The sequence below is a fragment of the Euprymna scolopes genome, chromosome 11 (assembly GCF_053919585.1).
Source record: "Euprymna scolopes isolate OS-2025 chromosome 11, ASM5391958v1, whole genome shotgun sequence".
Taxonomy (NCBI): domain Eukaryota; kingdom Metazoa; phylum Mollusca; class Cephalopoda; order Sepiida; family Sepiolidae; genus Euprymna; species Euprymna scolopes.
The window spans coordinates 34,659,478-34,677,263 of record NC_136492.1 but is presented as its reverse complement, the minus strand read 5'-3'; the positions used below and the strand labels follow the sequence as shown (position 1 = coordinate 34,677,263).

The 17,786-nt window shown below is 31.0% G+C and overlaps 1 protein-coding gene across 7 annotated transcripts in view; it reads right to left on the bottom strand.

Annotated features, from left to right (window-relative positions):
• LOC145287828 (uncharacterized) overlaps positions 1-17,024 on the bottom strand; it is a 1,009,440-nt gene extending 992,416 nt beyond the window's left edge. For 2 of the 7 annotated variants that reach the window (XR_013869202.1, XM_080135694.1), the window contains exon 1: positions 13,179-17,023. Coding sequence is in view for 5 of the 7 variants with exons in the window: in XM_080135694.1 (XP_079991820.1) it covers positions 13,179-13,242 (64 nt within the window). In the remaining 2 variants the exon portion in view is untranslated. Of the gene's footprint in view, positions 1-13,178 lie in introns of all 7 variants that reach the window. The other 5 variants (XM_080135698.1, XM_080135699.1, XR_013869203.1 and 2 more) reach the window with 4 other exon arrangements.
• Between the last annotated feature and the right edge of the window lie 762 nt (positions 17,025-17,786).

The following is a 17,786-nucleotide window of genomic DNA, read 5'->3' as shown; positions in this document are numbered from 1 at the left end:
TTACGCAGATACTCTTATTATTTCATTTGACCTAGTTCAGCAAAAATGTCAACATTGCATACCTGAGAAAACATATCTCGCCAATTTACAAACTGTAACTCGCCACAAAAGGACACTCTCGTTGTTTCTCTTTTATGATCAGACGGAAAACAAGTTTTCACGAAACGTTCGAACCATTGAATTCTCACTTGCAATATTTCACACGACTTTTGTATGTATTTTGACGTATGCTACACGCAACACACTTCTGTCATTTCAGTGCCATCTAAAGATACGTTCGGACAATTACATATGAAGATACGCCCGTTTCTTAATTTGTCACGCGTGTCATTGTCAGCGTTAAACGCACAGGTTGACTGGCAACATCTTGAGAAAATATGTGTTAAACTCTAACCGTGATTAAGTTCGTGGCACACGTGTAGCAACTAATATGTATTATTTTAAGATAACCCCTTCCTCTTTCTCTCCGTTCATTTATTTATTTTTCTTTCTTTTTCCGCTTCTCTCACACACATAGTGATTAGTAGCATAGCGCCAAAGCCGGTGAGACCTGCTTCTGAAAGTTCCAATATATCTGTCAGAAAACCTAGTCACGGTTTATGCGCTTTACTTAAAATATCATATATAATGATTCTTCGCATTAAAAGCGTATAACATAAGCATAAAAAATAAAGAATAATTGTGCCTCAAAACGGCTTTACCCATTATTTTTTACGTGAAATTTAAAATGTTTATTTATACAATATATTTTCAGAACATATTTTTGGTTTGTAGGAATTCTCGTATAAGGTAACCTGTTAAAATGTTATAGTTATAAATAGTTTTATGCAATCGATGTAATGACCAGTCGATACCGTAATTCTAATAAGACAGCACAACAATCGAATTTAGAGAAAAAACGTCCGAAACAATTCCAAATTAATTATGAGATTAAATGTCAACTTTTCGTAAGACTCCTCATAATTTTTTATAATGCACTAGCCTCTGTGCCCGGTGTTACCCGGGTGCTTGGAGGTGTGTGTTGAGCAAAATAAAATAACAATGGTTATAAACAGACAATCTCGAACCCTTGCCGCTAAGGAGGAAAAGAACGTGAAAAAAGTAAAAGCTTTGCCTTTGCGTCCATCGCCAGACCGGTAGTGGTGAAGGTTTAAATTAAGGTTAACCAATCGAAAAGAGGGGATGACTTTCGAAAAGATCGGCGAAAAAAGCGACCCGTTTCTTGTAGAAAAGTGCTCAGTCAAAGATGAACGAATTAATCTTTTTACCCAATTTTTCAATACTTGTCGTCCGTACGGTTGAGCTTCAAAACGATACTAATCTCATGAAAATCTATCGTCTTTGGCGAAAGTTTTAGGCAGATGTACATACATACACACATGCATACATACATACATACATACATACATACATACATACATACATACATGCATGCATATATTAAAACATACAGATGTGCTTTCATTTCACAATATTTTCACAAGAAATCATCGAATTTAGATATTAACAATTCTTAAAACCCTTTTATTAAAACGTGTGTTAGTGCATAAAATTGACAACTTAAATTTCTTTCTTTAAATTTTCGAAAAGAAGAAAAAATAAACACTGTAAAGGCAAAAATAAGTGTTCAATGATTTAACCTAAAATTAAAGTAAAACATTCTCACGGGAACCTCGGGTCGTACAGTAATCACGTTTTAACGTATATATAAGCATTTTAGTATTATGGTACGTGTTGATTCACAAAGGTAGCACACTGCCTTATTTAGAAGCATTAGTCTCCTATAAAGGGAACTAATAATTTTGAAGGTTACATTTCAAAATCCAACTGCAAAACAATTACAGTTAAATTACCATTACTCTTTGATATTTCGTTCACTCGGTTCAAATTCTAAATTTCATTTATATATTTTGTTTTTAGTTACATGACAATGTGTAACTCGATCAACTTTCGAATGAATATGTTTATCTTTCTTTGTTTACTGTTGATTAAAAATAGAAGTGAATTCTTCAAGATATAAACTGTTAATGTCAATTTTACCCGAGAAAAATGATATAGAATCCAAAAACAAAGCCAACGTAAAATCATGTTTTTTTTACATCAATTTGTGATTGTTATAGATGATTGAAATAATATAGATTTTAACCCCGTTCATTTAAAACTATAATCAAACCTAATAATGCTTAATGGGAACTTAACATCATGTTGTTCGTTTTATTTTACAGCATATCAATCCTTCTGGTTTTATTTAATATTGAATGTAATCAGTTTGGTCAAATACATTATGCTTAAAATTAACAAAACATATCATTTATATATTCCTGCTATAAATCAACATCCTCCAACCTCCTACATTGGGTTATTACTGCTGGATGCCGTTTTGTGTCATACTCAGGACGGTTAGATGTAGAGGGAAGAAAAACAGATACGTAGTAAAAAAGAAAAAAAGAAGAGAGCAGAATTCAGAATGGCTGACAACGACAGAAGGATCCAAAGAGAAATTAGATTTAATAGGTGATCACTTTAGAAAATTATATTTACTGAGAGATAAAAACAGTTGAAGTATGAATTTCAATATAGTTCCATCCTTAAATAGTTTACATATTATCTAAAGCTGCCTTACGCATTTTAAGATCTAGCCCGATACAAATTCTATTTAATTCTTTAATACGACAGTGGAAGTTGTCAGGTAAGCGGTAAGAGTGTATCTGAAAGTAATAGTAACACAAAGATGACTTAATACTCTCGGAAACTTCTACATCCAAGCCTCATCTGTGGATGCATTATATACCGATATATTCCGAACAGTCAATGTATGTTTGTAAAATATAAAACGCCAAGAGAGAATGCGAGAATGGATGAATTACAAAAGCAAAAAGAGAAAACAAAAAAGAACGTGCCGTACGCATAAGGAAGTAATAGAAACAATTACGAACAGAAACGCGAAAAAGTAAAATGGAACTGAAAGTATAGACACATGAAAATAATAGTTTCGTATACCCAGACTGAACTATTGTTTAGGAATGTTGAAGAAACATCGTTATAGATGATTAGGACTTTCTGTAAGTAAAGAAACAGGCTGCTTCTTATCACCGAAAGCGGTTCAGACATGCATAATTTAATTCTTACTTACTAGCGAAGACCATTGTTTTCGTCGGATGAGACGTGTTTAAAGTATTAAATAATGCTGACTTTTCTTCTCTTTGGATCAATACTAATTTGTCTAAGTGAGTAGGTTAAAGCTATATCCTTTTAACCACTTAAATATTTTCGCACACAATCAGCAACAACACAAATGCAGAATTTTGCCGGATTCATCATTTTGTCAGAGGATCCGATTAAAAAAGATAAGTGATTAACATACCAATAATTAGTAATTGCTACAACATTAACTTTTTTATTTGGAAAAATAAAAAGATCAGTGTTCCTGTTAAAATCCTGACATTCACATCATTTTACACGTGAAGTCATACCTAGAATGAAATTTGAGCAAAACAGCTTAAATATCAAGGAAGGCATAGTATTGAACAGAAATCGACGAAGCGTCACACGCTCTCTCTCTCTCTCTCTCTCACACACACACACACACACACACACAAACCGATTGTACTGACTGCCCAGTAAAGTTTTCTTTAATATGTTCCGCCTCGTGATATTTGGTTCGAATTAGACAAGGTTCGTGATAATTTATATAGGGTAGTAATCATACTATACTACAAGCATACATTTATCATATGTATGTGTAAAAAGTATGAGTTGATAAACGAAACATATCAAAAGCTATCCACGCTGTGATTTATCCATGTCTGCTATTAGTAAAAATCGATATTGTATATAGGATATAATGCAATGTTTCAGCTAAAATAAGCTCAACAATTTATAGGCTATGTAAACCAGAGCATAATATAGGGATATATATATATATATATATATATATATATATATGTGTGTGTGTGTGTGTGTGTGTGTATGTGTGTGTGTGTGGTATGTGTATATATTTTGATAGATTTATAAATAGTTATATTGATAAATACATAGATAGTTGAGCGTGTGTGTGAGTGTGTGTGTGTGTGAGAGAGAGAGAGAGAGAAAGAGAGAGAGAAATAAATTTACATATTATTTAAAATTACATTCTTTCATTCCTTTACTTTATTCAATACAAGATTGGAGGTTTTTATTAGTCTAAATATAATCGAATAAGAATGAAATTATTTTCATGATTGGTACGAAATGCTTTCCTCATCTTTGTTACTATAATGAGTTTAACGTTCTGGACCAGGAAATGCTTCACGTATTTGATAACCTTATGACAATTTTCAAGCTGATACATTCAGTCAGTTCGTTTTCGAATAAGCGTTTTTATTCCATCGCTTTTCTCTGTCTGCTATCCTTTCTTTTATTTTCTTAAGTTCATACTCCGGAGATTAGGATGGCGATTCAAACGTACACTTCTCCCTAATATATATCCAAACAATCAGCTCTATCTACAAAAATTCATATATGAATATAAAACTCAATGTTTATATGCATTTGTGTATGATGATTATGTGTTCAACATCGACAGAACGATTGGATATTACAAAATGTTAGCTACAAGATGTTAGCTATAAAAAACATTCGCTTCTAACTTGTACATTATGGAGTCCTATGCAAAAAATAATCGAATCTACCGCCCTTTGACGAAATAACGTCGCGTAGGAAAAAGGCTTGAACACATTTTTGGTATATAATATATATATTAGCAAATTTTTGGTATATAATATATATATTAGCAAATTTTTGGTATATAATATATATATTAGCAAATTTTTGGTATATAATATATATATTAGCATGATAAATTTGCATACTTGGTCACATTGACAAGCTGTAGTTTGTTGCAACAGCCTGTCTTTGAATTTATTTTCTTGATTTACATCCCCTTTTGGTAGAGCACTCTGATGGTTTTATTCCGGTGTAATCCAATGCTCGCCCAGAAAAGATCAAGAACCTCTAGTGTAGCAATATCCGCATGAATATTTTTTCTTAAAAATGATATACTGAAATTCAATAATATTGGAATATTTGAAATATAGCAAAGCACACTATTATTTACAGAAGTTACACATAATATGTGTGTCCATACTCTCGAGTTTTGGCTTATGATCCTCAGTTCTTAAGATTGGATAGTTCTGGGTTTCTGTTTTCAAGAAGTCTGTTCTAGATCTTGTATGAGAAAAGTGAAAGGAAATGTAGACATTTATTGTATGAGATGAATCCTGGGCTATTTAGTATCTAAAAGGAAGTACAAAGAACTTTATTTGTAAAAGTGTAAAAGAAATTGTTTCTGATATGAAAAAGTACACATAAAATGACGATTAGTATACAATGGTTTTTGGTTGATTTTATTGGTTTGATTTGAGTTTTTGCAGGTATTTACTGTCAGTCCTCTGCAAAGAGATGTTGCACAAACTCGGAAGGTGCATAAAAATCTCCTTCCACAATTGGGACCCTGCCATTCCTCATTAACGATTCATCAAGCGATCAGTAAAAACTTCCATTCTTGAGAATAAAGTAATGTCTACGATTATTCATCTCCCACCTTACCGGGAAATATTTCACTGCGATGATGTTGTGGTTCGAATCCGTCTGTAGGTGCAAGAATCTTACCAACCTTATCTGCTATGACAACAGGTCGGAACGAGTTTAAATGTGCGCCTGTATGAACGCACAGAATATTGTGTTGTGCTGAAACAAAATAATATAAGCAACGCTTCTCTCTATACTACCATTTGAACATAAATTGTTATTCTACCGACATACTGAGTGAAGGTATGGAATATTTGCTTTTCGAATGGAATTTGTTTACAATTAAGAAAATTTCAATGGCACATGATTTAATAGTCAACGACAACATTTTGATTACGAAAATCGTTTTTAATGAAAAAAATCCACTTTTAAAATTATGTTTCAGATTTTATTTTAAACTAGCGAGGGGTACCCGGCGTTGGCCGGATGTTTTTCGGGGTATGTGAAAATAACCGGAAGCGTTGACGACGCGCAGTTGGAAAATAGTAAAGTGTTTTAAAAAAACAAGTGCGCGTTTTTAATTGACGTGACGGCTATAAGTATTCAGCAGTTATTTTGTGCGGGACAGTTTTGAATAAATGTTTTTAAAAACCCGCTCCCTGTTTATTAGGAGGAGCGAAATGAAAGCTACAGTCTGATATGACGAAGTCGACATTGACCAAACTGGCTCTGGGCCTGTGATTAGAGTCGAGGTTCGCTTTTTTATACCGAAAAGCGAATGTAACGCGTGCCGATGCGGGAAATGTGGATTAATTAACGTTTGAAAGTCAATAAAATTAAATAGAGAGGCGAGCTCCGTGGATAATTCGTAGATATTACAATTTATAGATGATATAAAAAGTTTTAAAAAGTTGTGAAGCGAGCAAGCGCTTCTTTGAAAGAAGCCTTTCGTTGACATCGAGGAAAAGCGAACATACATACACACATATATTTTCGCTTTTATATATATATAGATGAGGATTAATAATTTGCATTATATGCATTGTTATTGAGAACATCAAGAGCAATGGATATAAATACGAATGCTTTAAGTAACATTCTTCTGGGAATTGAAGATTAAATCAGTAAAGGCAATGCTAAGAATACAGTTACTTAAGATCTCTACCTCATCATGGCTAAATAAAATTAAGCTATTTCCGTGAATTTAATAAATGGTTTCGTACGGAAATCTTTACAGATTCCCGAATAAGACATAAAGACACCTGCATTTGAATAGATCCACTTTTAAGACGGGGGGTTACATCAACCAAAACGCTGTGTAAATAACCTCCGAGATGAGAACTGTAATCTGAACAATCGACATACAACGCTTTTTTAATATTCTAACTATGTTATATATGGCAGATAGATGCAGGTAAAATAGATAATAATACTTTATCTATAAATCTATTAGTCAATGCGGATGCTATATATATATACATTTTCAAAACAAATAATGCGTAAATACGACTCTCTTGTAAAAATGGTTGTCCCTTCTCCCTGAATGAATCTTTTCCAGCCACGTCTATTTTTTGCTACCTAACATTTCCCGAACTCTGTGCGCTTCTCAAAATTTCGCTATCCCCTTGTATATGACACAAAGGTGATTTCACCTCAAGTTGAGAACATACTTTCGGCTTCGAGCCCCATATATTGTCCAAACAATGTCGATTATATACTATGTAAAGTAACTAGATAGCTTATCAAAACACACGCAAACAAAACAAATTAATCGTTGTAAATATTCTTATACAAAATATGATATCATAGCATTAAATATCTGATGATATTCAAATAATGGGAAAAATAGCTGATGATATTAAAATTATAATAGAGTATCTGTTGATATTAAAAAAAATACATGAATTCAATAATTATCAACCAGAAATCATAAACGAAATAGTATGTTGAATCTAATGATTAGTTGCATATTTTTTATTAATAAATATTTAGCAAACATCTTATGTCTAGAAACGTATTTGACATATTTTGTTAATCTGTTCTTACAATTCTAAATTTGGAAAATGTCTTGAATAAAATATGACTTTATCGCTTTGTTCAGATTGTGAAATAATTAGATTATGTGCTAGAGTAAGCTGTTTGTGTTAAACATAATCGATAGGGAGGTACCAATATTTCTGATCTGTAATTTTAAGTGTACACACCGATCAAAACTGAAGGATAATGTACCATGTGTTGAAAGTGTTCGATGTAGATTCTCGTCTATCAGACAATATTCCAAATATGCTTGTAAGAGATTGTAGACTGTAGATACGTTGAATCTAATTCAGCACAATCTTATATTTTACATCAATATGCAATGTGACTGGTCATTTGTAAGTTAATGATAATGTTATAAAGAAGATAATTATAAATGTTTTACAATGAAGAAAGTTCGATAAAGAGACTTTCTATAGTTTGGCATACAAAACCTGTGCGTAGTTTTTGCTTTTCTAAAAATACAACTATGAGTTAGTATTGAACGATTCTTGCCAAGTGATGGGCGGAAGTTATTTTTGACATCATCTGGAATCCTGTCTTTTCCGTATCACTTACGTTTTAGTCGTTGTTCTCTCCGGCGTTCTTAAAGAATCTTGTTTCAGTAGCGTTCATACAATTCCGGATTAAACGTCAGCAATTATGAACTGTGAAGACTAATAACATCCCCTGATTCCAGAGATTAAATGTCTCGTATGAATCATTTATTTTAAGATGTGAGTTTAATCCATATTTAAAGTATTTAAGTAAAATGAATGTTTAAAGTATTTAAATAAAATGAATGGTATTAAAAGTAAAATATTCGTAGATTAAAATGATATTCAGTCAAACGGAAAATACACAAAAAGGTCGTCACAATGGATATAACACCAAAGGCAATTAGTATAAGATCTAGGGAATTATATTGCTAACATCTAACGTGTTAATATAGAAATGCCCAACTTGTTTAACTAGGTTGTGCACCTATCGTGAATCTCACCAAACATGAATTGACAAGTAAATCGGTTCCATTATAATGACCTTATTTTGTTAACATTTTGTGCACATTTTCAATTGATTTTCATTAATAGATAATAATTAATATCAATAAATAATAATCACAGTAATTAAACTGTTTAATCGTATCGGATGTTAAGGGCCATGTAATAAAGATTTAAATTTATTAACGCGGGTTTTGAAGTTATATATTCAATAGTTTAGTTTTACATAAACAGAGCGTATATGACAGTGTAGTATAACACATGATCTACTTCGTTATGTGTGTATGTGTGTGTGTGTGTGTAGTATTCCTTATTTGAAGATCCTATAAAACCAGAAATTCTTATAAAATATAATTTACAATATAAAATCGTGATATATATATATATATATATATATATATATATATGTGGGTGTGTGCGCGTGCGCGTGTGTGTGTGTTAATACGTAAATATATATCTATATGATCCTATATATGTGTGTATAAATAAATTGTGTAAATATTTTTGGGATGGATACCCATGCCGTAATATTTCAGAGAATCATCTCTTCATAGTTCAAAAATAAATATACTGAGCTATGAATGTGTGATTTCTACGAAACATGGCAACAAGGGCACAAGTGGTCATCTTGTTTACATAATAAATTATTTTTTGACATAATAAATGTATACAAAGATACTTAACTTTATGATTTATTCCTCGACTTAAATTCCAGTTTTCCCTTCCCCTATTAAGGCTACCTTTTCTAAAGAAAACTTTTTCTGTATTTTCACTTAAAATTTAAAGAAATAAAAGAGAATTAATTGTGTGTACTTAAAAACGTAGCAGGAACTGGAATAAAGTGAAAATATCCATCGTAAAGATAACCTGAAATCTGTTCCTAGCAGCACATTTGAAAATATATTAGTTTTAAGTTCATTATATATATATATAAATATATATATATATATATATATATATATATATATATATAATTTTCAGAATGTGAGAGATTGTATATAATAAATTCCACAGCCAAACAAAGTCGCAACCCACAATAGCCATGACAGTCAAAGAACCGGAAGTCCAAGAATCGAGTTTCCCCCTCATTTGGGCTCATCAGTTAGACACATCCGAACTCAGGATTCGAAACCCGAGCATCTTGCATTCAAGACAAGCACTCTACCAACTGAGCAAACGCCCTGCATACAAGAATTTCTATTAATCAACACAGATCAAGCAAACCGCGCCGAAATCCGACTGTGAAATGAACCTAATTCTTCTCAACAAGGGACGCGGTCATCATCGTTCTTTGACTGTCATGACTCTTATGGGCTGCGACGTTGTTGTGGAATTTATTATATGTATATATATATATATATATATATATATATATATATATATATCATATATATATATATATATATATATATAATATAAAGCTGCATGGGTTTGTGTGTGTGTGTGCCTGGTCACGAATAGGCTCCTATCTGCTTTACTATTTTAAAAAACTGATTACATATAAGGATAGAAGATGTATCGAGACACAGGAATGGGTAGGTTTCATCTGGCAGAACGGTGGTTCATTAAAATTGTGGGGTCTGCGTTCGCGCCTGGTCCACAAAGTATGGAAATAAAAAAAATTAAAAAGAAAACGTTTAACAGTTTTTTATAATATGGATGCACATGAGAATACTTTGATAAGTGTATTTTAACTTAAATATGGATGGTATAATAAAATTTTGGGGTCTGCGTTCACGCCTGACCTCCATAGAATGGAAATAGACACACACTTTAATAAAGAGTTTCATAACTATCTGCGTAAGTATACTTTGATAATTAGGTTTCAGTTTGAAGAAATATGGTATAATTAATGGTATAATTAATGGGTGTTCGTTCGCATCTGACCTCCATAGAATGGAAATATGTCACAAAGTTTAACAACGTTATTTTTTAATATAGATCCACAGAATATTGTGATAAGTGTTTCAGTGTGAATAGGTATGGTATTATACTATTATGGGGTTTATCTATATTATTTTTACTTTCATCATATTTTGCTTTGGTTTTGGTACCCCCAAATTCGAAGCTATCTCTTTAAAACGCTTCCTTTCATAACCTATCATACTTTAATTAATCAGAGCTTATTTTCTGTAGGCTGTTTTTGAACCCAGTCAACGACAGGTACTTTTACTAGTATATATATATATATATATATATATATATATATATATATATATATATATATTTGACAAGATTGCATTGCATAAACACGCATATACATACATGCACAAATGCAGAGAGAGATAGAGCAAGATTGGGGGAATAGACAGAAACGATAATGCATGAGAAATCATTTTAGAAAGCTCTCTCTTAGAATCCTCTCTGTGGATTGTTTTGCTGTATTGATTGAGGTTGGCTACGAGATATATATATATATATATATATATATATATATATATATATATATATATATATATAATTTGTGTGTGTGTGTCGTCATCCACATACAGTAGTTTCGCTATTTCACAGCTCAGCAGTGCGGCTAGAAAGCAACTACCTAAAGACAGGATCGAAACCCAATCACCCAAATGACAGTCGAAGCTTCTAACTGTTGTGTTATACGGCTGCTGTTATGCGGGAAGTGAGTTAACACTGTTTTGACATTGTCCTAATACCTAAGCTCAATTTGTTTACACAAGGAGCATCGCTTCATACGCTGATGGTAATTTGTATATTCCTTCCCAATATGCACAACCTAAGATAGGATAATTCGTAATTTTTTTAATTATCAAGTCGAATCTGAAATAATGTAACAAAAAAAATGTCATTACTCCTATCAAACTAAATAATCCAAATCTTAAAAATAAGATTGTATCTTGGGCTTCCGACCCACCAAACATATCGGGAGAAAAGGTGGTAAGATATCAATGTGGAAATCACAGATAAATAGAAAAGGAAATGTCATGTGGTCGACGTAGATAGGCACACCTTTATAATGTTTAGGTGTGGTATTTATTTTATAATGTTAAACTTACCAGGTACACGCACCTGAGATTTTATATACATATATATATATATACGCGTGACATTGCTGTTTGAATAAGTATGCATATAAAAGCTTCATACATGTTTATTAGTAAATATGTATATTATAAATGCATATTCTGTTTATAGACATGAATATTGTTGGTGTATGTTCGTACATGTATTACACACACCCACACCCACATATATAGTAATATAGATAGATATATAGAGAGAAGATGTTTCATATATGTGGATATATGTATATATATATATATATATATATATATATATATATACAAATACATATATATATGTATTTGTATATATATATATATATATATATATATATATATATATATATATATATATATATTGATTGCCAATTTACTATACGTTTTCACCTGTTCTGGTTATGATAAAAAACATATCCCTTTCTCTCACACATGCACGCATTTGTATGTGCATACAAAAAAGGAATTGTACTCGTGCATATATATATATATATATATATATATATATATATATATATATATATATATATATATATTTGTTTGCATATGTATTCATGCAATGAAATATGATTCTTTCTATATTATATAGGGACACCATCATTTACCATATATTTATATTTTTATAAAAAACCCATGTGCACCGTACAATTATGTAGGTATGATGCTACTTATAAATGTATTTTACACACGCGCACACATATAGATACATTTATTTAGACATGGGTGTATTCATGAATATTTTAGCACGTGTTTTGTAAATCTTTGTTCAAATTTCTATTGACTTATCTATGGTTCAAAGCCTAATTATACGTATGTTTATATGTGTGCATGTCTGTATGTCTGTCTGTATGTTTGTATTATGTGTGTGTATGTATGTGTGTATATGTGTATGTATGCATGTGTATTTCTTAGATCGGTAATGATCTACAAGTCTATAAAATACACACATATATACATGTAATTCTATTGGTAATCTATATCTATATCTATCTCACTCTTTCCCTAGATATCTATACATACATATATATATATATATATATATATATATATATATATATATATATATATATATATATATATAATTTTGCACATCAGTAAATTTGCTATTATTTTTCTATATAGCTGTTCAAAAGTACTCGACATTATTAAAGCTGATAATTATTAGTTGAGTGTTTATCGTATAAGAGCGAGCCTGCGTTTGGATCAGTGCGATCTATTCGGAGTTAATAGTACAGCACAGGAGCGGAGCGCAGACTAAAACCCCGACTTGTTGATGTAAGCTAAACGACCTACAAATGTATGTATATATATATATATATATATATATATATATATATATATATATATATATAATTATATATATATACTTATATATATATACTTATATATATATATACACATATATATATATATATATATATATATATATATATATATATATATATATATATATATATAGTGGGGCCGATACAATTTATCCAAAAAAAGAAACTTTTTATTTTTTAAAAATATCGCAGGGAATTTATCAACAAGCGTCTGTTTTACGTGTTAGTTTAATTTCCTCACTACATTCAAACAAAATCGTCGTTATAAAAGTTTTGCAGAAGACATTATCAGAATAAAATCCACTTACCTTGTATTGCATAAACCAGTCCAACAAGAATATATACCCAAAACGGTAATAAATGTGGATGCATTTTTGATGTAATAATACCAACTGCTTAAAATTACTATACAAACAAATAACAAAAAACAAAAACAAATTGATGATTATAGTGTTGATATATATATATTTTTATATATATTTTTCGAAAAAAAACTTTTTGTTGCTATTTCAGCAATTGATTCGAATAACATGAGCCATGTAGATATATTCCCCGTGTTTTCCGTGTTTTCCTTTAAATAGTGATCAAATAGTTGCGCCACCAGGCTCCGACTAATATCGGTGGCGTATTATTTTAATAGATAGATACACGAAAAAAAAAAACTATAAAAAAAACTTTTTCATCAGAGTAATACTGCTACTTCTCATGTATAAGCTACTAATACTAGCAGTAGCAATGGTTGTCAAGTAGGCAGTAGTATTAGTAGTAGTGGTAGTCAGAGAGTAAGAAGACTTTTATTGTTGTTCTTTAATCGTTGTCCAAATAAGTGCCCGTTTAAACTGGAATCAAGCACCTGTTATAAGTTATCCTTGTCCGGATGAGATAAACGCACACACACACATACACACACTTGAATTCATATATGTATATATTTTGAATGTTATCTTCTTCCTCTTCGGACGCTATATAATGTTCACTGTTTCGAGTGGCTTACAATCGCTTTCGTTAAACCTGGCAAGTCACTAAAGTAAATATTAGTAAGTTTTTTGTTATGTCGTTTTACTTGAATGATGAGTGTAGGTATGTCTGTGTGTGTGCGTGTGTGTCGATGTGAGGAAGAAGGTGCATACATGTGCGTGTATATCTCTGTAGTGGAATGAGTGTGTGTGTGTGTCGGAGGTTGGCTGGTGAGCAGGAAAACTTATCTTCCTATAGTTTAATTCATGTCCGCTGACACTGGCCTTACTGCCTCTACCCCTCTGCTATTCCCTTTCTCTCTCTCTCTCTCTTTCTCTCTCTCTCTCTCTCTCTCCGTATTTCGTACTGTCTCTAATTTTTGTCTTTTTACCTTCTGATCGTTTTATTTTTTGTTCTCACTCTATAACCGAACTTCTCTCTTTCGACTCCTCTCTCTTTTTTCTACTATTTATTTCCCCTCTCGTTATTTTCTTTCTTTCTTCCTGTCTCTTTCTCTCTTTCGTTGCCTTTTCTGTCTATTCTCTACATATATTTTTTTCGTTCTTTCTTAATTTTTTTTCTATATTTTTCGATTCGCTTTCACTCTAACTTTCTTTCTCTCTCTCCCTCACCCTTTCTCTCTCTAAATATTATGTATGTGTGTATCCTTAAAACTTGCTTCTTACAGACCTTTTGTTTCTCGGTCACAAGTTAATACCCTACTGCCCTCTATTTATCTTCTTTCTATAACTACCTTTCTATCGATCACTCTATCTATCTATCTATCTATCTTTTTCTTTTCCTTAACAAATATTTAATCCTATATTGTTCCGGTATAGTGTTATTGGAAATTCCCCTTCCTTTGTTTCCTGTTATGCCTCTTTCCACTCTCACCTCCTCATTAGATTTAGTAAAAATTCACAGTATTTTTAAGATATTTTCCTTTTTTTATTCTATTCTCTTTATGCATTATTTTACTCCCTTCCCCTATTTTTTAATATTTCCTTCGGTTCTATTTTGTTACAAAACAACTTTTAGACTCTTTCATGGAAATAAAATCAATTTTTTTCTTTCGTCCCTCGGATACTTCTTATTTTTCTAATTGTCTTATTTATGTTGTTGTCGTCAGTCTTCCAAGTGGTTTCCATTTTCAATGGAATGAATGGAAAAAATAACTTTTTTCTCATTATAATTCAATAAAGATATATTCTTTTAAAAATTTATTTTAAAATTATTATGTAATTTTCTTTCATTTTAGTTCACCTTACCTTTTTAATAGGTAAGATTTTTTTTGTTTTAACTAACCCACTTTTTTTATTATTTATTAATCTTTTTTTTTTTTGTCACTGTGTCATCGGGCCTGACGGGTGGCTCTATATGACGGACAACGTGTGAGAATGCGTGTTACTGAGCGAAACTTCATACCACAGCCGGCATTTTTACATGATCAGTGTGTGTGTTTGTGCGTGTGTTTTTCTCCTACTATTTGTAGTAATAACAAAAAAGTAATACTGTCGTGCTATCTGAGTTAAGCTTGCTTATCGAATCGTTAGTTTGCAATCTCTCTCTCTCTCCCGTTCCTCTCTCTCTCTTTCTCTTTCTTTCTTTCTTTCTTTTTTTTCTTTTCCGCTTATTCTTCTCGACACGTTTATCTTTTTCACCTTTGTCTCATATCACCGTTTTTAATCGCACATTTTTGTTCGCTAGGCCATTATCCTTTCTTCTGCCTATCCACTTGGGCTACTTAAAAAAAAGAAGAGTTTTTCGTTGTGTCCCCACAAAAGTATGTTATGGAGTATGGACGTCTTTTGCAATTTTAGCAATCAGTCTCTGTCTTATTTCTTTTCCGATTCTAGTATGTACGTATGTATGTATGTATGTATGTATGTATGTATGTATGTATGTATGTATGTATGTAGCTCTCGTTCTCTCTCTTTCTCTGTCTCTCTCTTCAACGAGAAAACACTTGGCTTGTGTCTGAACACACTGCAGTTTGCTGACACGTAAAGACAGTCTTTTTTTTAATTGCTCGTATAAGTCAAGATCACTAAAAAATCTACTTCTATCTTTATGTAAATATATATAATATATAAGTTAAATATATTTTTCTTTTTGTTTGAGAGGTTATATTTCGAAAATCTATGCAAGATTTTGTTTCAATTTTATGTACTAAATTACACGAGACGAACTACAAACTAAAGAAAAACCATAATATTTATATCCACTTATATTTTAGTTATCTATGTGTTTGTTCGCTTATTTGTCTGTCCGTCACTCAACCTGTATTTTCTTCAGTTTGACAGGTGACCAGCTCTAAAATAATCGAAACTACGAAGATGGCCCTTACAAGTATTCCGAGAGGTAGCCTGTAATTTGTGGAATTACCTTCGGTGAGAAAAGATGAACGCCGGAGGGACGCAGCAGACGAATACGCATAGAGGATTATTTCGTAAACAAATACGGAGGATGATTCTAACGGCCCTTTTTTGTGTAATATGAAATATTCTGCAGATATAATTCTATATGAAGTATATAGAAAGGTTGTTAAAACAGTATCTTTTATAATTATGAAAGAAAATGTGTTTTCCTCGTTAATCATTTAAAGGTGTTTCTTGTTTCTATGACTAAACGAACAATTCGTTCTATATGTGTCTATAATTTCAATAAATACAGTATATTATATTATATATGACGAGATTAAAATATCGCGTTAGATCAAGTTTTTAAACGAATACCAGGTCTATTTTTAAACTTGAACCCCGTTCTCAACTATTTCGATTTCAAGTGAAGTTTATTTTTCGACCGGCAGGAGATCAACCTATAACAAATGAGCAAATAAAACAGCAAATTCAACGTTGCTAAAAAAACTGATTCAATAACACATATATGGAACTTCTTTTAAGACGCGCAAAAAGATGAATGAAGTCAATGCGAAGGTAGCAAAGATAGGGCAATCCCAACGACACGCGGAATAACGGAAGAAAATAGAAAATCTGAACGAACGAATTTAGATCTGTCAATGGGATTTTCAAACTAACCGTGGAACTGAATGAAACTATTTTTCAGTGTAGGTGATATATATATATATAAAAGTTATGTTTGCAATAAAAAGTGGCCAACTAACAATCATTAAATATAATCTAAATTTGATGAAAAAAACTGAACAAGAATAATAAATCAAGGATTAAAACCAACTCAGTATAGAAACAACACTAACCAATAATTTAATAATAAACATATTTTAGAAGATATATAATAATAATAATAATAATAATAATAATAATAATAATAATAATAATAATAATGATAATAATAATAATGATAATAATAATGATAATAACAATAATAACAATAACAATAATAACAATAATAATAACAATAACAATAACAGTATAACAATAACACAATTAATATCAATGCATACTGAAACACATATATGCGTAAATACACATATATTGCAGGGAATTTAAGTGATAAATGTTTTACAAATTTATGATAAAATTGGTCAATTTATCCAATGCATGGATTCCATATAAACAAGGAAATATTTTTAAAAGAATTTCTATCATATACAATTCCCCTTCTCTCTTTCTCTTTCTCTCTCTCTCTCTCTCTCTCTCTCTCTCTCTCTCTATATATATATATATATATATATATATATATATATATCAATATTAATTATTTATATATATATGTATATATATATATACATATATATGCGTGTGTGTGTGTCTGTGAGCATATATATATATATATATATATATATATATATATATATATATATATATATATATATATATATAGTCTAGCTTTATAAGACACCAAACGAGATGGTTGGAATGAGGGTTGTATCTATTTATTTAAAAGGAATGATATATTCGTTTCATATAATTTCTGAAGTAACATTTTCTTCTAGAAATTTTAGTTTAAGTAAATAATTACTATAAATGACAACTTCA